Genomic DNA, 23,424 nt, shown 5'->3' with positions numbered 1-23,424 from the left:
TTATCAACCAAACACTTTTTTAAAAGATGTCTGGGAATAACATTCACATCATAATATCCCTGGGAATCCACTTACCCGGGCATGATTTTTGATAACCTGCAACAAACGCTCCCTCAATCTTTTTTTTTTAGATTTTATATCCGAATCTCCTAGTTATTTTTAATTCATCCAAAGCCTCGAACACTCCTTGTTCTAAAAATAAAGATAAAGTTCATCTGTCATTGTTTAAATTTTTTCTTTTTAGATAAGCAAAACTTGGCAAAACTTCACCTTTCACACTTTTAATTTCTAGCAAGCTATCTGTGTACTCAAAATACTCATTTCTCGTTTCTTTTTCACATAATAAACATATCCTTGTGTTTTTAATGTTTCAACTTCCATGTCACCTGAAGCCACTAGATTACAAGACCTCGAAATTGGAATCTTTAAATGACAATATTTTGATAATCAAATATTCATGAGGGCTATAGACTATATAGCCCATAGCGCATTTTGTTTAATGGCAGAACTCCAAACGAAATCTATAGTTACTTCTTTGTTCAAGTGATTTTGCAAGACCACGTAAAGTTACAACATGACTAAACTCCAAAGATAACAAGGGCCATTTCAAAACTCAGTTAGTCATGATTTATAAGTTTGATCCAGAAGTGTAAGTTTCAGGAAAAGTTGGAAGAATTGAGCAAGTTAAATGACTGAAATATTGAGTAAAACCCCTATATACATAAACAATTATGCCAGGAAAAAAAAAACTCAAGCCATGAACTTGAAAATGATAGTAAACATTTAGTGTAGGACAAGAGACGCATTATCTCTTTTCTCTTGGAACTTTAAAAGAAGTAAAAATCGAAGATTAATGATCCAATATGAACTGGAATTCATCAGGCATTACATACAAGGGCATAACTTCAGATATGAGATCCACTAAACAAACTTCACTTTGTTAATGTCTGAAAAGTTTTACATCCTTGCCAAATACCGTGAGAGTATTGACTATATAAGCGCAATTTGATTTCAACAAAAGTACAGACGTTTAGGAGCATATGGTATACAAGGCTGATTCACCAATTTGATTTCTAAACTTTAACTATTATCAAGATCACAAGTGACTCCAACATTAGTGTTCATTAAGAAATAATAATTACTTCATAAGTATTTGATCACTGGGACATCCTACCCACCGTGTAAGGTTGATATAAAAACCACCACATCTTTATCTTCCAGTGATGTGCTTAGCTGACCACTTAGCTCCCAATCACAATCATTCACAAGGACAAGAACTCCAGGTCTCCTGCAAGACAAACCACATGCAGGAAAGATTGTAACATAGTTCGGTTCCCATGTAAAGATAGTATTAACATAGTTCTACATTAATGCCATCGAAAGTTTTTTTAGTAGACAAGTGAAATTGAGGAGAAATGAATGCTCATATTGATCCAGAAACTGATTAAGATTAGGAAAATGGTAAATGACTCGAAACGAATTTCGCAGCCCAGTGTATTTATTGGAAAATTTTGAAATTTACTTGTTAACTGTTGGAGCCCACATGTATGGCTGTTAAGAGGTATGTGGAAATAACCATTTCGTTAAATTCGTAGGTGACATTATTCGAGTCATGTATCATTGCGGTTAAGATTACCTATAACTGAATCAGCTTCTGCTTCAGTATAAACATTTCTTTCTCCTCAATTTCAATTGTCCGCTAAAACATTTCGACAGGTGTGAATGCAGAACATGACTAATTAGCAAGTGTATCCACCACTCAATCATTTATGAATTAAGATCAGTATGCATGTTATATCAAATTGGTGGTAGATGCATCCATACTTTAGCTTTAGAAATAAGTTCAGTTTAGAGGACCTTGTTCTTCTTACCAATAATGCATAATTCAGATGTATTTATATTATAAAACTTACACAGTATCTCCTTTCATGAACATTTCAGGCCTCTCCTTAATCAAGTTGGTGCGCACCCAGGAAAGCAAACCTTTCATGGTTAACTGACAAGTATGAAGATAACCCTATGAGAATGGCAAGGTTTCCACAAATAACATAGTTGAATCATTTGTGAAGTCATATACTACCTTGTCTTCTCCATTTTGTTGTTCAACATTGACATTATGAATCTTCTTAGAGTCACAAAGAAGCTCCAAGCCTCCTCTGAATGTTTCAGCCATTTTACAAATAGACAAAACTCCGATATCAGATAAGATAACTAGCTAAAACACAAGAGATATCTAGAAATTTTAAGCAGGACCATAGAAAGACACTGAAAATATGCCTCAGATGAGAGTTTACTTTACCAACCTAAAAGAATAAATAAGACAAAATGTAAAAACCAGACTCTAAAATAACCTTCAAAATGCGCAAAGTTTCTGATTAAGTGCATGCTTGGAAATTGTTTTATAATTGATTCTTAAAGCCAAAATCAATTATAGGGTGAGTAGCTTCAGGTTGCCAGAATTGATTGAGGAAAGGGAAGTTGATCCTAACATACTTCAGTTTTGGTTTTTTTTTTTTTTTTTAAATTGTCTGCTTTATGAGAAACATGAGAACAGTGTGAAGAAATAGAACAGAACAGAACTACATACATAAGCGCATAAAGAGAGAAACCAAATGAGAAAAAAACATAAGCGAGGAAACAATACAAGCAGGGAAATTCGACGGAAACATACCCAAACTCAAGTGTCAGCTGCATGTTTAATAGCGTCTCCTCCTCAAGAACCCCAAAACCCTAGAAGAAAGAGAGATGATGATTCTGTCAGATGCTTACTTGCTTCGTAGGTTGTAGGCAAGGTTTTTAAAACCGAACCGGTGATCAAACCGGTGAGGCCACCGGTTCACAGTTCGTTGGTTCAACCTTAGATGAACCGGGGTCCAACCGTAGATGAACCGGGGTCCAACCGGTTTTACCGCTATAAATTAATTATAATTATTTTAAAATAAATATATTAAAAATTGATTGTGTTAAACAAGCCTAGGTTATCTATCACCTCCACCTACCAGAAATTTAACACAGGTTTAGATATAGAAAACACTCAAACATTTCTCAGTTCTCAATCTCAACTATGATATCTCAATTGCAAACTGACTTTTAATTGTAAGAAGAAGAAGAAAAAAAAGAAGAAGAAGAGGAACACAAAAGTGCCGCTGTGAACGGAAGTCAGGACGACGGCGCAGAACACTTCGGTGAAGAGGGTGAAACTTGGAAGATTAGGGTTTGTAGTGAAGGTGAAGAAACAGAAGCGTAGAACCTGTCTGTTTCAGTTTTCTTATTTTGAAATAAGAAAATAACTACTAAATTAGGATTTAGGTTGAGTTTTCTTGTTTTTTTTTGGGGGATCTCGTGTGTCATGGGCTGAGCCCACTCTTCCTCAACTTAATTTTTTATTATTATTTAATTCTAATATTGTATTGTATAAGTTTATCAATCAATTCATTCTTGTACATTAAAATGATAAATTATTTAATTCATTTTATAGATGATGGGATAAGACTTAATAAGAGCGTATTATATGAGTTACATGAAAATATTTGATCCATCGTCGCTGCCACCAACCCCCACCATTCCGACCACCACCCTCCATCTCTGCCACCCTAACATCGCCTCCACCATTGTCACCGTCGTTGTTGTTGTCATTACTATCGCCACTACCACAACCACCACAATCACCTTTGAACACCACCTCCACTACCACTACAACTGTAGTCAACACCGCCCTACAACATTGTCACCACATAACTCTCTGCCAACATCATCCACCATCACTGCTACCTACCGTGAAGGCCCACTACCACTACCGCCACAACCACCTCCCTCTACTATTGCTACTACTCAGCATCACCACTACCAACCTCTACAGCCACAACTAACACCCTTCATTACCACCATCACCACCACCACCACCATTATCGTTGTCGCTACCAACATCTTCACAACTCACTAACACGATCATCATTTTTATACAATTTATCACAAAAACATAAGATTATATTGATTTAAACGTTATAATAAATACCGTTTATAATCAAACATTGTATGATATTAGATTTTTATCAGGTCTAATACCATAAGACCTTATATTACAGCATAACAAACATACCCTAATAAGAGACGCACTTTTAAGGAGACATTTAACCTTTGTCGCACTCGGATCGAACAAGATTATCTCAGAGAGAATACATAAAAAAATGAAAAAATTACAATTTATTATTTTTTTCTCTTTTGCGGATGTTGTCACTAAAGATTGTCCATCGATCGGTTTTAGTCGAACTCGGATCAAAATAGTCGGTTTTATCGGGAGAAAAACTTCAAAACACCACAACTGCCAGCGACCGAGTAGTGGATGCGGGTTGTTCGGGTTCGGTGTGCACAACTCACAGTGTCGGGTGGGTTCATATGGGTTGGCTCTGCGGCCTTGAGGTGCATGACGCTCACATAGAATGAAACTCTACTTGAAAAAGAGACGCCTTTTATAAAAAAAAAAAAAAGTACTCACATGACATGCCATATGTTAAGTTATGGAGCTTGATGAATACGATTGTCCTGAGATTACTCAAGTGCGTTGGTTGATTTCATCGATGAAAACCCAGAATCGAGATTGTGGGTGCTGCTTTTCCACCACAACGCGATCAGGTTTTAGTCTTTCCCGTTTATTCACGGCTTTACCTGCACCCACTCCTTTAATAGTAAACAAAACTCAAAATTTTGAGCAAAAAATATCATTTTTTTAGCAACTTAGTTCAATTAAGAACCCTGAACAGTCAAATATGATGGAAAGAACAAAAAATTCAGGTGAGAGGAAAAAAGGGTAGTTGGTTATCTATATCAATGTAACTGATATCATGGTTTATGTTTTGTTGCAAGTTTTGAGTCTAAGAATACACCTTGTTGCTATAAATTTGCAGCTGAAGGATTTTGGGAAAATGAAAGAGTTCACCCTTCTCAACAAAATGAGTACCCCCATACTCAAGAAATATTCAGATTACAGAGTTTCTACCTGTCAACTCAAGTTAGAAACCAGTGGAAACAAAGCTTCAACTGTGAAGGAAGCGAGGCTTCGAAAACAAAACAGGAAAGTTTCAAGCTCTCATTTTTTAGAGTTTTTCAAGTGTTGCCTTTTATTTAACTCACACATGGACATGGTATGCTTTGGATGTCTTGACACCATTAGGAAATTAGAAGAATGTTGAAATATTGACACCACTGAGTTGTATTGACCTTATCATTTTGTTACAGTTGAGCATAGGCTAGTGAATATATGTAATCAAATATTAGTTTTTATTCTCCATCCTCAGTTTGAGAAGCAGGCAAGATCCTATTATTCTATCAGTTTCTTTCTATTTTTTTAAAACAATGTCTAAATCTACTTTTCATTTTTGTTACTGTGGTTATTCTCAGTCATTGAGTCCTCTTTGTTGTTCTACTAAAACTACTGTCCAGGTTACACTGTCTTATACCCGAACGTAGGGGATTGCCTGAGATGTATTAGAAGAAACTGTGAAATGAAATGTAAACTGCGGCAAGCAGTGATGATAAAACTCTTTAATTTTAATTTTTCTTGCTATGATGTTAGTTCTACTCAGGCTTGTCAATAGCGCGCTATAGCGGCGCAATAGCGCTATAGCGTAGTGCCCTGGGGGTTCACTGCTACTCCACTATTTGCCGCTATAGCGCTCGAAATAGCATTTTTTGGGCTTACCGCTACGCTACGCTATCCACCATTCTACTATTGTCTGCGTAAAGAATTTTGAGTTCTGGACTGCAACTCTGCAAGGTTATTTTTTAGCTGCCCTGCCAATCATGAAAGCCCTGCGTGTTTTTTTTATCGGCCAATTTTTTTGTCGTTTTCTATATTTTCGGGGAGGTTTTTTTTTTCCTCTGCAGGGATCGAGCCCTGCACCTGCACCTACATGTCCCTCAACTCTTACAACTTCAGCAATCATTCGGGGACATCTGCGTGAAACTGGCTTCTGCATTGCATTTGCAGAATAGTATATTTTAGTGTTTTGTACAAGTAATGATAGCTCTATATTATTCTATCCTGGATTGAGCTTTATTTTTCATGTTGATCCTTGCTGCATCCTTTCAAATCATCATAGTTTTTTTATTGAAAAACTTTATCTATAATATTGGGTGAGGCTAAAAAATTAGTAGATTCGAGTGTGAGCAAAGTTTAAGCCCAATAATAACTTGCATTGATAGTGGGCTTAAACTCAATATCCTGCTGATATATAAAGTGACAAGAGTTTTGGGTTTTCACCAATGTGAGATCTCTGCCAACAATTTGGGTGGAGAGTTGAAATGGTGAGTCCATATATGGATGGTTGATGTTTTGTTTCTCATTTGAGTGATACTATTCAATGCTAATGCCTACACCTTGTATAGGGATCCTGAGTTGGTATGAAAGATGAAAGGGGCATATTATATACCGAGGGAGCTCAATCAATTTAACCTTATGCTTCTAGGTTTTGACTAGCCCAATGGTTGACCTTTGGATCCCTACACGAGCTCTTACGTTGAAAGTTATCGGAATTTGGTGGCACTTTATTGGAAGAGGGTATCCTATCTTTCTGTACCGAACCCTCAAAAATGATGTTGACAAGTGGTATGTGTGCATGTTTATATGAACTTAAAGTTGTAACGTAGTTTCTATGTTCATTTAATTCATTGCTTAGCCATCAAAGTCAATGTGCATTTTATTAATAACTTCTCAAAAAATTAAAAGAATTGAAACCTTTAAATTGCAGCGAGAAGTCTCAAACCCTAGCTCTTCTGCAGATTCGCCGCTTCTCTTTCGCCTGGGGTAAGGACTGAACACTTTTACAAAATTGTCGAGTTTAGTTGATTTTGTAGTGTTTGTTACTGTTGAGTTCTCCAATTTCTTCTGTTTGTTTTTTCTTCCTTTGAAGGTAGTTCACATGCCTCTTCGAGGTTTAATTTTCAATGTTCAAAAATTATCCATGATGTGTAATTAATCTGAGTCGATTTATCTGGAATGAAATCTGAGTGAAATGAATGTGTAGATTCTCTTGATCTCTTTGATTGTAATTGTTTATACGGCTTTAAATTGTGGTTGTGATTGGCTGATTGCATTTCTATTGAGTTACGGCTGTTGAGGGCTGATGCGGGATACGATATTGATGTGATGTGGTTGAAATGCATATTGCTATTAAGATGTCGGATCTATATCAGTTGATGGGATCTGTGATTTTGAGAAGCATCAATTGGTATCAGATACGTATTTGATATGAATACTCTTGGATACTTTAACCATTCGTAGTACTCATCCAAACTCTTTTGTAATTCTAATACAGACAAGACACTTTAAGTAGACTTTTTCGTTTGGTTTCTGTTCAATTTCTTTGGCACGAGAACCACAATTTTTATCTTTTGTTCTCTGCTTGAGTGTTAATGATACACACCAATTTTTTTTTTTCTTTTTCTACATAATTCCATTTCAATGCACGATATTTATCTCCGCCCAATTCCATGTCAACACATGACTCTTTTTATCTTTAAATTGATGCTTACTCATGACTTTAGAAGTTTGTTGTAATTTTTTTACAAAATTTTGTTCACTGCATAATTGTAGTCTTTCCTTGTTAGAACTTAGATTTTATTATGCTTTACTTGCAAGGATGTTTTTAGGGGAGAGGCATGGATCTCTCGAAAAATCTTGGGAATTTATGTGTACAGTATATTCTTGCCTGACTTAGTTCTGTAGTCATGTTGGTGCATGGTTTCAAAATTAGATATTTGTCAATAGTACTCCATTTTAGTCTTTCTCTGGTCCAGTTCTTTTCAGATTCTGGTTTGGTTGATCAATGTTACACAGTTAAGAGTTATTACTAAATCAATTTGTATTATAGTACTTGAATGTAATATTTTTTTAGTAAAACTTCATTTCCTACTTACTCATCAATTTTTGTACCCAGATCTACTTCTCAGTATTGTACTCGCTAAGATGGAATCTAACAAATACCAGGCAGTTGAATCGGGGAACTATAGCCCAGTCTATGGTATCAAAATTTTGGTTGTGGATCCTCACCCAATGCGTCTTCAAATTGTATCAAGCATACTCTGTTCCCTTGGACATGAAGGTAATTGGTAGTGAACATATTTCAGAAAGCTTAAACGTTTTATATATATATTTGTGGCTTATATGCTGCTAAACTTCATTCGGATATTGTTGCAACCTCAAAGTTTCAGATATTCCATAGTGATTGTTGTTATTATCTGATGTTCATGGTGGATTAACTGATGATGAAGTGATCATGTTCATTCAGTCTGTTCTGTCATCAGCCAACAATATTTATTGTTTATTACTATACATGTGTAGATTACATGCCTTTGCGTGCATGTCTCTTTCTCTCCTGAGGCAAATGTATATAATTTGATAACTTAGTCTGATGAAGTCATGGATTTTTTTTCCCTCCAGGCTAAACTGTAGGGATATTCTTTCCTTTTTTGTCTACTTTGTAATGAACTTTCTGACCGTCATAATATACTCAGAGAATTGATTTGGACTGATTTATTCTAAATGTTTTTCATGTTTCTATTTAACTACTAGTTCTGGCTGCTACTCATACTTCTGATGTATTACCCATTCTTGAGGGCACGAGGAATACGATTAACCTTGTACTTGTAGAGGCTCACTTGCCTAGCATGGAAATATATGAGCTCTCACAAAGGATAGATAGATCTTATCCTATATGTCTATGTAAGTTTTATGATTAGCTTTTTCTTCTGTTCCCTTGAAGCCTCTGATGTTGTCTGTCATGAGGTCAATCATTAACTTGTGGTATCTGTTCATTGCTTCTGTAGTTCTGACTGCTAATGATGCTCAGCTTTTGGCTTCTCACACAAGAGCGCTTCGTAAGGAAGCTAGTGTGTCTCAACTTATTGGAGATCAGGTTTCTGATCTAAGGGGCCTGTGGAGATTCTCATTGTGTGATGGACCGTGCTGTGGGGGAGACAAAGTCCTGAAATTGAACAGGTATACCTGGACTGATGATATACGAAACATTTTCTTGGAAGCTATTGAATCATCAGCACTCAGTGGTAAGTTTGAGCTCAAATATTGTTTATATATTTCTGTCATAGCTTCTAGATCTTTTATGGTAATATTAACGGTTGTTGTCTTTCTTTTGAGAAGCTCCTCCCAATGTGCCACAGCTTAGAGAGGATATGGCTTCAAGCTATTATCAGGTTTGTTCTTTCTAAAGGGGCATTAATTCATTATTAAACTCTTTTTCTATGAGCTTTTTACTTTTTTGTACTTAACTGGGATTGGTGTAAAATCTAAAACTAAAAATAGGCAGAATTGGGCAAACAATGTAAGAGGCTCCCACCATTATGGGACTTGCTGTAGGGATGACAATGTGGGCTAGACCCGACATCTCAACTCACTTAACCCGAAAGATGGGGTGGGTTGGGTGATTCAACCCACCGGTCCATCTTATCTGTTTTTTTAAAGTTATTTTATTTTATGTTTGTTCAATGTTTGGGCGGTTTTGGCGGTCCAAACTGTAGGCCAACCTGCCAAAACATTAAAAAAATTATTTTTTTTTTTCATTTTTTAAATTTTCGTGGCTCACCATCCCTCGTGCAGGGTGGATTGGTATCCCGGCCTACTCTTGTTGGTGGGTTAACCTGTCCCGTCCCGTTTAAGGCGGGTTGAAAGTGGGTCCGGGAGATTTGACCCACTTTACCAACCCCTAACTTGGGGAGAGTCAATTGTATCCGGCCTCCGAGTCATAAGCCAGCAACCTCATTGTTGCATCGAGGATTAGCCTCTCAAAATTGGCAGATATAATTGAAATTGATTGTACCAATTGATACTTCATAGAAGTTTAAGTTTTTTTTATGCATTATATTGCCCAGTTTAGTAAAGGTGCTATTTTACTAAATCCTTCAGATTATACTTATTTGTTTTAGTTCTGCCTAAGCCTGTTTCAACATTCTATAATTTAGTCTTCTGCTCTAGATATTGTTTCTGCATTGTCATATGCATTATGCAGTATTTGAATCATCTCCTAGTTGGATACTTGACAACTTCAGAATCATCCTCTGTCTATGAAACAGCAAGCTGGTGATGAAACTCTGCCGAACTGGAATGGATGTTCATGCTCTTCAAATTCGAGATCACACCAACTATGCCCTCTGTTCTTAAACGAGCCAGGTGTGCCCAACAAACAGAAGTTTCTCTGTAATTGCTTGTCTCAGGAGCAAAATCAGAGGCGTCTGCTGCGTAATAATCTGCAAGGTGTTGCTGCACACACCACATCTGACTTTGGTGCATTCATGAACAATGGTAATGGGGATGCATCACAAGACATCACTGGAGTTGGAGATAACATTGATGGAAAAACTCTCGAAGAGGATTCATTTCTCTTCTTAGAGGATTTATTCGTTACCCCAGAATTTCCTTCATCAGATGAAAATGCAGATGTCATTTTTTGGCCAGAAGCTGAAATGGTTAGTGAAAATCCTCCTACTTCAGAAGGAAATGTGGAGTTCAATGATGAGGACCTGGAAAAATGGATACAGGAGTTAGCTGAAGGTATATAAGCATGCAAGTCTACTCTTTTCTTTTCTTTTTTTAATTGTGTAAAGTGTAAACTCTATCAAGTTTCCTCAAGTTGAAATTTTGTGTCTGTCTCTCTTTTCACGGCTATTAAATAAGTGGGGCTTTTGAATATTTATAAAGATAGAGATTGACACAACGTTTCACTTGAGATGATCATGATCCATTTGTTCTTTGCTTTTACATTTTCTTTTTGTTCCTGTTATTATTGAAGGCTATTATCCTTTATTATATTCTTTTTTTGGTCTTTTGTAGGGGATTATGTAATGGAATTAAGGCTGTGAATGGTGCTGCTGTTAGAGGTTAAAAGAAGCTGATATTTTTTTGATGGGATAAAAGAAGCTGAATTATGAAATGCTGTGGTTGTTTTTTTTCTGGGGTACTTTTGAATTGTTGGATTTTATTTGATTTGCGAAAACTGAGAATAAATAATAATAAATGAATAAATAAACAATAATATTAAAATGACTTTCTGTTTGTCCAGCATATATTATGAACACCAAAACGGAGAACAAAATCATGTTCTCATATTTTCATCTCACGCCTTTTGTGTTCGTGGACTCTAACCTATTTGAACCATAAAAAATACTTACTGCAGCTAAACATATTCAGGGCAGATAATCATGTGAAAATTCTATGGTCATGTTTGACTATTGTTTTTAAAATAGTTTTTATTTTTTGAAAAAAAAAGAGAAATATGTTTGATATAAACTTTTTTTTTTAAAATATTATCTAAAAACAACTCTCACTTTTACTTTATGAAACTAAAATTTCAAAACATCTTTGAGGTGTTTTCTCTTATTCTTTTTAGTTTTCAAGTAACTGGACTTTCAGATTTGTAAGACATCTTCGAATGTTTTTTTTATCTTCTTCTAAAAAATAGGTTTCAAAATTTGTTTCTAAAAATAGTTTTAAAATATAAAAAAATGAGAAGGGAATCAAACAAGTCCTAAACAATTTTGTAAATTGTTTGGTTCACCATTTCTTTTCTTCAAGACATAATTGATTTTAAAAAATGAGAAGGGAATCAAACAAGTCCTAAACATTTGGAGTGTATTCGAATCAATGTTGGGAGAACTGACTTTGGACATAATTGATTTTAAAATTAAAATGTATAATTTAATCGTTAACATGATAATTTTTTTTACATGATAATTTATTTCTTATAAATTATCGTTATTAGAATCTAACTTTATTTATTAAGTATGATACATATTTCATATTTTAAATTTCTTGTAAAAAGGTTGGGCCATGATAAACTTTTTACACCAATGTCAGTCTCAATTTCATTTTCACGGTAATGGTGAGAAGAAAACTGTTACGCCAGTCCAATTTTTTGTGCACTTTATAGTTTATTCTAATTCTAATTTTGATGAAAAATGCCTCAAAAAGTCTGAACTTTATAGTTTATTCTAACCCGTGCATTTCATACAGTTTTATTCAAGTTGCTCTCTGAATAACTTTTCATTACACTATAAACAGTTATCACAAGAGCAATTCTTTAGTCATGATAACTAACAAAGTAACCACATTCGATATTTCTGTCATGAATATTTAATTGTGAAACTAATTATTCAAATGGTCTGAGATGAGAAATTATGGCAATGCCCCAAAGTAAAGTATTGATATCTCATATTTGATTTTGGCTTTAGAACCCATTGTTAAGAGATTTTCATACATGCACTAAAACTGGTTTGGATTAACTTCTCTTTCATCAGAATCAATTCTAACACTCAAAAGCTACTCACAGGAGCTTCTTCCCAGAATTGGTCCTGCCTTCAGAGTCAATTGCAGAAGGATCTCCCGACATTCCGACATGCAGTTAGACCCAAGCCAAGTTAAATCCAAAGTCTACTCTAATAACATATACAGTTGATTGTAAGCTATATTGTAATTTACAGATTCACCATGGGTTCAAAATTGTTACCATGGCGTTCTCAATGATTAGTGTCCTAGCCTTCCTTGAAAACTGAAATCACATTTACAAATCATGGAAGTTTCTTTTATCCCACAGCATGTGTTTTGTCCTTTCTATTTTCAATTCCTCTAGCCATAATTTTGACTTAGCTATATGTACTATTAGTTGCTCCAGTTCAAGAAATCAACTTTTGAAGTAGTACAATTAGAAACAATATTATCACCCGGTTGGTATTTAAAGAGCAAGCAGAAGAAATATAGTGGGGACCAACTAAATGAACTGTTCCCGTGCGTTCATCCCTCACTTTAATGCTTGAAGAACCTGAGATACAAACATAAAAGAAATGATTAAATCAACAGTTGTGCAAAAGGAAACAACAACAAAAGTCTTATCCCACTAAGTGAAGTCGGCTATATAGATCACTCGACGCCATAGCACTCGGTCAAAAACTAAATTTTGTGGGATATTGATCATGAGTTGTGCCAATGCAAGTACTTCAAAATTTCTTTCTTATAATTTATGTAGCTATTCTATCCAAACTTTTTTTCACTCAACAACTAGACATAAGTAAGCAATCTAGAATTCAAACAGTAATTAATGGTCAAAGAAAATAATCCAAGGCAACCTTTTCATCCCAAACATCTTAATGACAAGCAAACAGATAATATGAACTGAATCAATCAATTACATGGAGATATATTTTATAAGTACACTAATTTTAACTGTATTTAGATAGTGTTATACTTTTTATCTTGAATCTTTAAACTAGTTATAAATTTATAGTTACTGTGAAAGTTGATTCTTAGAACCTTTTACAAATTGATTAAAATATTCTGTTTGGGTACAATACAGCTTGACTGTATAAGAAAACTAACATAAACTGAGGAACTTACTCTGATTTGATTTCGTTTTGACATTTTATGACATGTTCTGATTTTCATGTTGTGCAAATCTTTGAATGCTAAACATATTTGACTCTGGAACATGATCGAATACTTGTTTACCACAGCAAGAAAACTACTCTAACAAAGTAAGCACGTTGCTAGGAAAGTGGGTAAAAATAAAAAAGCTGCTATTCAGACTGTAGAAAGCACAAGACTTGCTTGGTGGCATGATGCATCACCAATAAAATTTGATAAAATGATTAAAAATACTTAAAACACCAGAGATAATAAAGAACTCACAATTGTACTCAGTCCATCCAATAACCTGATTTTCAAGGTCATAAAATACAAGTTTATTTGAAAGCACCAAATCTGCAACAAACAAAAACATAGGTGAATCTGCAGTGTAAGATCATGGAAAGAAAACTTTAAGTCTTAAACCATTTTTTTGTAGACAGAAAATTACCAAAGGGATGAAAAAAATACAATTGAAGGGAACAAGGGATACACAGCAAGTCAGCAAGTAGGATAAGAAATGTTCCACAAATAAAGTAATAGAAAAAAAAACAACCAACATATCCAAAAAAAGAATTATCAACACAACAGAGCACTCCAGCGCATCCTATTTCTAAATTAAATCTACTAAATAGACTCCTTCAAAAAATCCATTGCCTAAGCACCACAAAGAACGAAGAAAACCTTATCCCATAGAATGCCCAATTGTTTTCTTTTAGAAGTTCGAGCAGTCATATTGAGCAAAGACTCCAAAGGACAGTAAGCTACAGCACACAGCCATAAAACTGGGATGTCTACAGGAAAGGACTTCTTTGTAAAAATATATCTAGATTAGAAATAAAAATTACTGAACTGATTAATGATATTCAGGATGTGGTCCATGAGTAACCACTAATTAACTTAATTAAACACTAAAAATTAGTTGTTACCATATCGGAAATATTTTTACCACTAATTTCTTTTTGGCAATTTTCCCTAGAAATTTTCCTTCTGTGCTCCTCAAACAAATTGTATAGACTTAAACATTAGGAAATGTTTTCCTTCCAATATTACTCCATAAGTAGCTTGCAGCTGGGCAATAGGCAGCTGTTTCTGAATCAAAATAACAAATTATCCGCATGTTTGCGAACACCTTGTCAGGTTTTAAAATCTGCAACATATACTAGTATTTTTTTGAAAAAATTACATAATTATTATTAACCTTGTTAGACCTGTAAATAAAATTTCCTCTTCATGCTCAAAGCAGACAGGTGTTGCCAAATAGCGGTTATAGCAGCGCTATAGAGCTATAGCACAGCGCTCTGAGGGCTCACTGCTATTTTCCGCTATCCTTGAAATAGTGAACTTTTGGGTTTCCACAATTAACAACACAGAAGGAGACCAAAGGAAAAGATACGTCATATTACACAAGAATTGAGATATCTTCTTAACCACAAGGCCCTAAAACAGGGCAATAAGGATTCAGCCCGACAGGACCCCACAACTCAACAAGTATGGGGCTACATAAGAACATGACATGAAGACAAAGAAGCTAAAAGGTCGAGGAATGGGCCCTCAATATTGTAATCGGCCAACCAAAAATAATGTAAAAATGTGAAGACAACTACTATATTACTAACTTTCATTGTCCTCTAGAAACATGATAATATCATCAGGAAATTGCAAGTGTGATACCAGAACAGAAGGGAGCCTAAGGCCCCTACCGAGTCTTCTGAATAATCATTGACTTCACATCTAAAGAGAGACTAAACAAAAAAACAAAAAGAGGCTCTCCTCAACTAAATGCCTTTAAAACCCAGATTTAGGCTCTGTTTAAAACACCAGAGAAGGCAGTGGCACTAATTGTACTCGTACCGATAAATTTACAAAACAACCAAACAACTTTCAAGCTTACACTGAAAAAAGCTACAAGACCTTATACAAATGTATTTTGCGATGTGTCTAAAATTTATCAGTCTTGTCTTGTCCATTTCAAAATTCAAATGTCACCAGGTGCAAAAATACACTTGATCTTTAAACACTTGCAAAGCCACCCTCTTTCTTTCTTGTAAAGGTTAGGGAAGTCATTCTAAACTACAGCAACTTACATATATTCAATACTTACTTTTGAGAAAATGAAGAGAGTGAGAGAGATGAAGCATTAAAGAATTTTATAGCCCGGCAGCAAATTAAAAACTTTGTTTTGGATTAAAAAAGGGGGCAACGTTCTTAGATATGATGTAAGAATTATCTAAAAGAAGATTTCTAATTCTTATAAATTATAGTTATTGCATTCTATAATAGGATACCTCAAGATTTAAGATTTTAATTACTACAAATCATGGGGCTATAGGTTGACAACATGTGCCGTCATAATATATTTACAAGCCAGAGTCAAGAATTGCACAAAGTAAGATGAACCCCTTATTGAGACCTCCTATAACTAAAGTTAACCAAAGGAGAGTCAAGTGCTGAGTTGGCTGATAATTTCTGTATAGCTGCCACGTTAGTTTTGTAATTATGTTAGTGGGTGGTGGTCATTATTAGCCGTTAGTTAGAGAGGGGCTATTTCTATAAAAGGCTACCCAGTTAGTTGGGGGAATCATTCTGGAACAGAATCAGAGTTATGACTAAGGAGAGAACTGAACCTCTCGAAAGTCCAGTCACGGTTTGTACATTCATTCCCTAATTCCCAATCTCCCAATCAGGAATGATTGGGAATTAGGGTTTACATTCAATAATATCCGTCCCCATTCCCTGTTTGATTCTAAAAACCCCACAAACAAATAAGAGTATTATTTCATGTGTACACAATTCTGAACTCATATTGAGGAGGTTCATGCAAGCCATTCTTACAAAGTTACATCTAAGGCTAATAGATTTTTCACTGAATTCAAAAGCTGCACTAGATACTAAACGTTAGAAGCATCACTCAGCAAATTAATGGTAATCATCATATTGGCATAGACAAAGGTTTCAACACAATACCTCCCAATAAGGTCATGTTCTTATTGTCTCCTGATAGTGTCCCGCTATTTTGCCAACCAATACACCAGAAATCTCCCTGCAGAGATGGCTTATCAGTATTTAATTAGAAGTAAGGTGTATAGAGAATAAGGATCATGAACATTAAAGGTTTTTCACATAAAAAAATAATGACCATGAAGCATAAAATGTAGGCTATGCATGATTCATGGCAAAGAACAGGAGATAAGATTAATGTCATAAGAATTAGAACCATGGAAGAAGCAAGAGATTTCACTAAATTTGTTTAGAAACTAGTATAATGAAACTTCAAAATGAAATATAATTCTCAGACACAGAGCACTGAAGAATTAGTCATCTACGGTTCTATAATACTAACCAGGCAACCACAAGAATATGAGAGAAAATTCAAAATGAGATGTCAATCGTACCGCTGTCTCATGAATGAATGTTTAAGTTGGGTCACACATTGACTAGAGATATGGCTAACAAAGTCCATATAAAGAGTAGAACAATCATCACCTCTAAGCTAGCTTTTGGGGTAGAGTTAGGCCAAACCTGAATTATAAGATGACACCAGGGCCTATCCTAGAAAAAATAACTGGACCACCCATGATGGGATAAAACTGAGTAGAAAGTTAAGTGATTTATGTTCGGATACATACATTTATAAAAAAAAGTGATGTTGGTAATCCCATAACTGATTATATGCACCGTAGAAGCTAAGATTTGTAGCTTCATCCTATAATTGATTTTGGAGCTAGAATCAATTGTGAAATAAAACATCTAAACACCCAGAAATTAATTATGATAGTAAAAAATCAATTCTAACACTTGCAAACATGTAATCAAAGATGATGTTAAGGGATAACAACCATGAGGCGTGAGCAATATATAATGACTGAAAACGTTGATGATAGGTCCCTAAACAAGCCCAATTAACTTCAGATAACCAAAACAAAGATCTAAAGGAATTTTCCATATACTTACAGAGGCAAATAAATAATCATGCGGATAAACTTTCAAGGAGAGTTCATTTTCAAAATAAAAGGTGACAGCTGGAAATCCATCATCAACACTGCAACATAAAATTAAATAGTCATCATACAACTGAATGGAGCTGATACAAACATAACCATCCTTGAATGGAAATCATAATAACAGTTTTAAATCAGTTCTGCAAAACCAGCTACAGATTCGTAAGGAAATGACAAGATATTTCAGACTGAACATTTATTATTATGTCCTACAGTGATGGATCTGATGGATAATACCTTCCAGGATATTGAAAGCATGTATATTCGTCATGGAGAGTCTGAACTTTAAGATCAGGTTGCTGAGAAATTATCTACCAAGAAAAAGTTACTCAAACAAATGTAGATGCAATTGTTTATGTAAATTTACAAACAGCAAGGTCTTGTGTACCTTATATATTAGTGGCTCATAAATCCCTTCAGGTAGATAGGCCAAGGTTGTACCACTGTCAATTATTGTCCCGTTCATGTCCCTCTGTTCAGATGCATCTGTTGATAGAGGAAGGAAAGTCTGGCCGACCTGAACCGCCGTCATATTGACGCTATAATGTAGCCTAAAACACAATTATAAATGTCATATATCTCAACCAAAAAAAAATTGTAAACAAATGTCTAATAGAAGAGAGTCTTAAGTATCAAGTAAACAATTATCTAAGTATACAGAAATTGGTCAACATCCATTAAATAAGAAGCACAGACGTAAATATTTAACAGAGATGTCTTATTTTAAGTATAGAACAAAGGGAGAAAAAAGTAAGTTTTGATTTTTACAGATGAAGACTGAAGAAAAACACAAAGTATAAAGTCAACATTCCAATAAAAACAAGATAATAAAACTAAAAAACCTTATCCCCTAAACAGTAACTAATAACACTATGAGATAAACTAATTTCATTCAAAAGTGTAATGAAAAAATGGCATACTGGTTTGGTAATAATGGAGTCGTGTTCACTTTAGGCTGCACAACATGCCCAATTGCAAATATACCACCTCCGTTTGCTCCATTTAAGCAATGAGCAAACATCTTTTTCACTTTGCCAGAAGAAGCAAGTTGTGAAATAACTGAAGAATTTTCTTTTCCAAATCCAAGTATTCCATCAAGTGCGTATTCATTTGTTGAACTTAGATCTCCAGATTGTCTAGCACCACACCTGTGAAACAGCAAAACTCAATTCAGTTGCAAAAAGGGGGTCAAATAAGAACGAAAGGATTCATTTGAATATGCAAACTTAAATTATCATACATGAGAAGAATCAAGAGGAAAACAATGTAACATGAGTGCCTCCAGATAGCATTGTATTAGGAAATGTATTTCTTGGAGTGTGCCCCACATTAAGATATTTTATTCACTACATCAATATACACTAAACCCTTTTACATAGAGCATGCTCGTTAAAGGGAAATATTTTAGCAATGAAATATTAGATTTAAGCACTGAAATTGTACTAAGGGAAGCTATTAGCATTTAGGAAACCTAATACCGCTAAAATAAAAATAAATTATACTCTAGGAAATAGTTGCTCAGATACATTCTGTGATTGCCATGCGCCGAATTATTCAGCATTTTTATTTTCAGCTTGAGTAGGGTTCACATTTTACCACTTTGCTGTTCAGATCCACAGTAAATTCCAACTTAGGATGCAACAATGGAGAACAGAGAGAAGCACAGGCATATAAATATCAATGTCAGGTGTCAGCATTCTCACTCTCTATCTTACTTAAACTGGATTTGGGACCCATACCTCCACTAATAGTTTTTTCTCAGGTACCAAAATTGATTTTGGTGAGAAGTTGGACCCATTTCTATGCTTCTTACAAAAACAAAAGGCCTGCTCAACAACTTCGAAAAGCTGTACCTGTAGTTGTCAATACTTAAGTACACCCACTTTTACCTTAAGATAATATCCAGAAACGAGAACTTATGTTTTGAAACTATAGCAACAAGACAGATTAGTAGAAATAGAGTTAACATACATGTGAAGATTCACGTCAGTAGTAAATGTTTTTGTGATTGTGCGAAATTAAATTCCAGTAACAGAGACATGTCTAAACAAAAGTAAGAGACATCAACAAATACATACTAACATGAATATCATAACAAAACTCACCCAAATATAACACTTCCATTAGCCGAAGCAGTTTTAAGGTCCCCAGCCACTTGATCATATAGCACAACATCCCTTACAAAGTAACCTGCAGTGGAGCTCCCATCACCATACATCTCCAGATATGTGCAGGTACCATTGCCAGTGCATTCAGACACAAGACCCGTAATATTCTCTTTGCAGAACTCTTGATCGCAGGAAACAAATTTACCAGTGGAGGATTCCTTCATATTGTAGAGTGTAAGGTCCATCTTTCATACAAAAAAAAAATCATATGAATAAGAATGTCAGTGTTTACTTAAGGCTGTCCAAGATTCAGCCATATGATAGATTCTTGGTTAGGCCTGGTCTACCGTAAGCATTCAAATCATTATTTGACTTGTACAAGGTTGCGAGGAACATAACACAAATATACCTATCTTGATTTTTTTTTCTTTCCAAATGTCATACTGTCTGGGTTGCTAAGAATTAGAAATTATGTTGCAGACTCTGCCTGTGCCTAACTAAGAAACTCTCGACGCAAACATGTAGATACTTAGGCTCTAGAATCAACTCATCAGAAAGAAGCAGCAGCAGTAGTAATAAATAATAATTATAAAGAAAAAATTACTATGGTACCCATTTTTCCCTAGGTATTTGTAACTTGATAAGATATCAAACGTTTATTGATTTCTAGAATGGGAGTTTTCAAATGACATGTCTGACAATCATAGAGATTATATAGCACACTTGATAACAAACAATCTTTACACACAACACAACATCACAAAGTCTGTGACACACTGACACATCAGGTATGTGAGATACCATAACCGTTCATTTTCACTAAAACTTAGCATTATAAAGTCCAGCTTTGACAGTGACGTAGCAAATACAGAATGGAAAAGCCAAGTCAGCATTCAAGGGAGCCCAAAGTTAGCTATGTTGAAGCCTAGAAGCACCAACTTAATAGAACTCGTGCGTGGAAAATGAATTAATAGTTTAAGACTGTTTCCTTCTGTCTGTAGTCTGATCTTATTCTCTATTACTACCTTATGATTCTTATCCATGCTCTGCTATCTCAGCAAATAATAACCCCCCATCAGTACTATCCACACTACATTGTTAAGAATACAAGACTGCATTCAATCTCTTGACCTAGATTCTACTGGTACATAGCAAATATTATTTCTTTAAATATTGATTATTGTTAGATAAAAGACAATGATGACCCACATAAGGATCATGCCCACATAATTAATAATGATAGAGTATAAGAGGATCATCTAATTGTACATGAGTAATAACAAATATACCACAGCTCAGCTCAGCTCATCAAGGAAGCAGTATATCCTAAGAATTAAGAAAATGGCAGAAGCCTAGGTAGCTCAACAATCCAACTCTTTTGTTCCTTAGAAAAAATGTGGTCTTTTTGCATTGGAATGTGTATGTTAATGTGGGTTTAAAATGTATCCAAACACAAACTAAAAGGGTAAAGGAAAAAGGTGGAGAAAGATGCATACACCAAGGTTACTTCTAGTGGGACATTCTTTGCACTGAATGCAATTAACCCACATCATGTCAGTGCCAGTATCCACCTGCAAGTAATAATCTTTTGAAGGAGTTCCAATCCCAATTTTAGCATAATACAGCCTGCAATGCAAAATTCAAAATTCAGAATTCAAAATCAATCAGGGCATAAAATGGAGAAAAAGAAGGAAGGGGACGACGCACCCAACGGTATCGGGTCGGCCGCTTCCGCCTAAGGGGAGGTCGACGCCGGCGAGGAGGGAGATTCGGCGGTGGTAGTCGTGGTCTTTGAGGACGGAGAGGGAGCGTTCCTGGCCGGCGAATTTGCATTTGACGCTGAAAACGCCGTGGTTGGCGCCAACGGTTGAAATCAGAAGAAGCGCAGAGAACAACAACAACACTGAGATTCTTCTCTTCATGATCATGATCATCTTCTTCTTCTCTCACTGTGTGTGGTTTGGTGTTGAACGAAGCAGAAGAAGAAGAAGAAGAAGAAGAAGAAGAGAGTGAGTGGAATGAAGAGTGGTAGCTTGAAATTTCTGCGTTCAACTTTGGTGGACTCCACCAACTGAGAGAGTGCGTGAGAGACACGCTTCAAACAATTCTTTCCATTTTTTTCTCGTTTGGTGGTTAGGATAAGTATGATTATATTCGAAAATTGATTTTAATTCACTTGATAGATATTTACGTCATCTTCTTTTTGCAATTTCAATGCATGAAATGTATAATTTATGTACCACACTTACAATTGTGGTGTGTAATTTGTAAATGTCAATTTAGTTAAACCAACACACGCTGTCCACGGAACGTCGTATACGAAACGCAATCGACATACATAGTCATATAATTGCATACAAATGCTCAAATAAAACATTCAATTTTATTATCACAAGGGGAAGGTAACAACATCATAGCATCGTTATCTCAACATGTCATCGTAGCATTAATACATGATCTTAGCACATCAAACATGTTCCAACAGTTTTAGGATCATAATATCATGAAAGAAAGCAAATCACTAAAGCATATCATGATCTCAAAAGCAAGGCATAACACACGTTATCACACAACAAGCAAGACACCGTAAACCAAAGTGTCTTCACATGATCGCTTTCCTTCTCAAACTCATGTTCTAGATCCTCAAGGTTCCCGCTAATCAAACATTCACAATTACAAGTAACTAGGTCACTCACTAAGACAAGATCTATGGAACACATACTAAGTCTAGAATGTAAGGATTTCGAAACAACTTTGAAAAACATGGCTTGATCCTTAAAAAGAGAAAAGTTTACAAATAAGTCCCCTTAACTCTTGATTAGTTCTGAAAAGAGTCATTATACTTTCCAAATCTTTGAGTTTTAGTCACTATGTTAAAAATTAGAACTTGACAACCCTAAGACAAGTTTCCAAAACAAAACCAACCGCCTTAAAAGAGTGTATAGGCAGCAGCCTCTTATACCAAAGACGGGTAAATCCTTATCTTTTAAAACGACGTCATAAACACCTAAATGTACCAAATTTTGATTTTCCACCAAATAAAACGCCCTCAAGGCACATGTAGGTTCGGTCATCCCCTTTGGGACTTAAACAAGTTTTGTTTCCAAAACTATGTAGCACCATGAGTTAGCCTCATCACCTAAATCAAAACTGACACAGACTCTTTTAATCAAAAACAATTTCCAAGAACCCATAAGAATTCATAAAAACCCCAACTTTTTATAAAATTCATAGTTTTCCAAAAAGAGAACCCTTTCTAAAAATAAAAAGAGATGGAAAAGAACCTAAAACAATAGAAGAAATAACTCAAGGAGACAAGAATAAGCATCGACCTTGCGCTTTAAATAAAGAAGAAAAGAAAATAATTTTCCCCTTAATGAAGAAGAGTGTGTCCACCTCAAGGAGTAAGAGATTTTTTCAAAACTATTTTCTGATTCACTACTAGCCTATTTATCGAGATAGGAAGAACTTTAGAAAATCATCCTAAACCCCCTTATGCTACTCGACCAAGCCCCTTAAAAATAAAATAAAAAATTATGTTTGATTCTAACTGACAATTATCTTATCTCTTGTTGGGCCGCAAGAGGATAAAACTTCAGGAGATCAGCACATTGGACTAACAAGAGCAAACCACAAGTGGATTGACACCAAATCTTTCACATGAAACCTTAAGGCATTATGTGTATGAGTCATCTCACTTATAAAGTGCTCAACACTCCCCTAATCATCCAATGTGAGACTTCTGACATCCCAACAATCTCCCCATCAAGTGTGAGTCTATCTCAAGCGGAAACCTCCAAATACTTGTACTGCTGTTGCTGTTGGATCTCCATCAATGGAACACGCCGCCTAACCACCATTGCAAGGAAGACTTTCGACACAAAGAGTCGTCACATGATCGCACTAACCATCA

The 23,424-nt window shown here is 35.3% G+C and overlaps 3 protein-coding genes across 5 annotated transcripts; 1 reads left to right on the top strand and 2 right to left on the bottom strand.

Annotated features, from left to right (window-relative positions):
- Positions 1-912: 912 nt before the first annotated feature.
- On the bottom strand, positions 913-2,797 carry LOC130728774 (ubiquitin-related modifier 1 homolog 2). Its single transcript, XM_057580343.1, has 4 exons — positions 2,672-2,797; positions 2,081-2,156; positions 1,914-1,996; positions 913-1,288 (listed from the first exon to the last, which is right to left on the bottom strand). The coding sequence occupies exons 1-4, from the start codon at positions 2,692-2,694 to the stop codon at positions 1,171-1,173; spliced, it is 300 nt and encodes a 99-aa protein (XP_057436326.1). The 5' UTR covers positions 2,695-2,797; the 3' UTR covers positions 913-1,170.
- Positions 2,798-4,472: 1,675 nt separating this feature from the next.
- Positions 4,473-11,053, top strand: LOC130728773 (uncharacterized). Of its 2 annotated transcripts, XM_057580341.1 has the most exons (10): positions 4,473-4,632; positions 4,905-6,303; positions 6,385-6,604; positions 6,747-6,802; positions 7,935-8,099; positions 8,570-8,719; positions 8,824-9,060; positions 9,155-9,207; positions 10,084-10,561; positions 10,841-11,053. In XM_057580341.1, the coding sequence occupies exons 3-10, from the start codon at positions 6,480-6,482 to the stop codon at positions 10,867-10,869; spliced, it is 1,293 nt and encodes a 430-aa protein (XP_057436324.1). In that variant the 5' UTR covers positions 4,473-4,632; positions 4,905-6,303; positions 6,385-6,479; the 3' UTR covers positions 10,870-11,053. The 2 variants fall into 2 exon arrangements, with proteins under 2 accessions (XP_057436324.1, XP_057436325.1); XM_057580342.1 differs by lacking the exon at positions 4,473-4,632 and adding an exon at positions 4,647-4,791 and having other exon boundaries at positions 4,905-6,604.
- A 1,128-nt stretch (positions 11,054-12,181) lies between these two features.
- LOC130728772 (aspartic proteinase 36) lies at positions 12,182-21,556 on the bottom strand. Of its 2 annotated transcripts, none has more exons than XM_057580340.1 (10): positions 21,219-21,556; positions 21,008-21,137; positions 19,509-19,756; positions 18,324-18,551; positions 17,792-17,954; positions 17,641-17,702; positions 17,357-17,444; positions 16,370-16,445; positions 13,688-13,759; positions 12,182-12,824 (listed from the first exon to the last, which is right to left on the bottom strand). In XM_057580340.1, the coding sequence occupies exons 1-10, from the start codon at positions 21,443-21,445 to the stop codon at positions 12,679-12,681; spliced, it is 1,440 nt and encodes a 479-aa protein (XP_057436323.1). In that variant the 5' UTR covers positions 21,446-21,556; the 3' UTR covers positions 12,182-12,678. The 2 variants fall into 2 exon arrangements, with proteins under 2 accessions (XP_057436323.1, XP_057436322.1); XM_057580339.1 differs by having other exon boundaries at positions 17,641-17,714; positions 21,219-21,554.
- Between the last annotated feature and the right edge of the window lie 1,868 nt (positions 21,557-23,424).

Source organism: Lotus japonicus, chromosome 1, assembly GCF_012489685.1.
Source record: "Lotus japonicus ecotype B-129 chromosome 1, LjGifu_v1.2".
NCBI classification, from domain to species: domain Eukaryota; kingdom Viridiplantae; phylum Streptophyta; class Magnoliopsida; order Fabales; family Fabaceae; genus Lotus; species Lotus japonicus.
This window is presented reverse-complemented; position numbering and strand designations above follow the sequence as displayed.

Excerpts from the sequence above, each read along its gene's own strand:
- LOC130728774 (XM_057580343.1), bottom strand. The coding sequence starts at position 2,694 with ATGCAGCTGACACTTGAGTTTGG. Across the intron at positions 2,157-2,671 it reads CAGCTGACACTTGAGTTTGG|AGGAGGCTTGGAGCTTCTTT; the intron begins GTATGTTTCCGT and ends TGAAACATTCAG. Across the intron at positions 1,997-2,080 it reads AACAAAATGGAGAAGACAAG|TTAACCATGAAAGGTTTGCT; the intron begins GTAGTATATGAC and ends CATACTTGTCAG.
- LOC130728773 (XM_057580341.1), top strand. The coding sequence starts at position 6,480 with ATGGTTGACCTTTGGATCCCTACACGAGCTCTTACGTTGAAAGTTATC. Across the intron at positions 8,720-8,823 it reads ATCTTATCCTATATGTCTAT|TTCTGACTGCTAATGATGCT; the intron begins GTAAGTTTTATG and ends TTGCTTCTGTAG. Across the intron at positions 9,208-10,083 it reads TGGCTTCAAGCTATTATCAG|CAAGCTGGTGATGAAACTCT; the intron begins GTTTGTTCTTTC and ends TCTATGAAACAG.
- LOC130728772 (XM_057580339.1), bottom strand. The coding sequence starts at position 21,445 with ATGATCATGATCATGAAGAGAAGAATCTCAGTGTTGTTGTTGTTCTCT. Across the intron at positions 18,552-19,508 it reads AATGGAAGTGTTATATTTGG|GTGTGGTGCTAGACAATCTG; the intron begins GTGAGTTTTGTT and ends GCTGTTTCACAG. Across the intron at positions 17,955-18,323 it reads ACTCCATTATTACCAAACCA|GCTACATTATAGCGTCAATA; the intron begins GTATGCCATTTT and ends ATTGTGTTTTAG.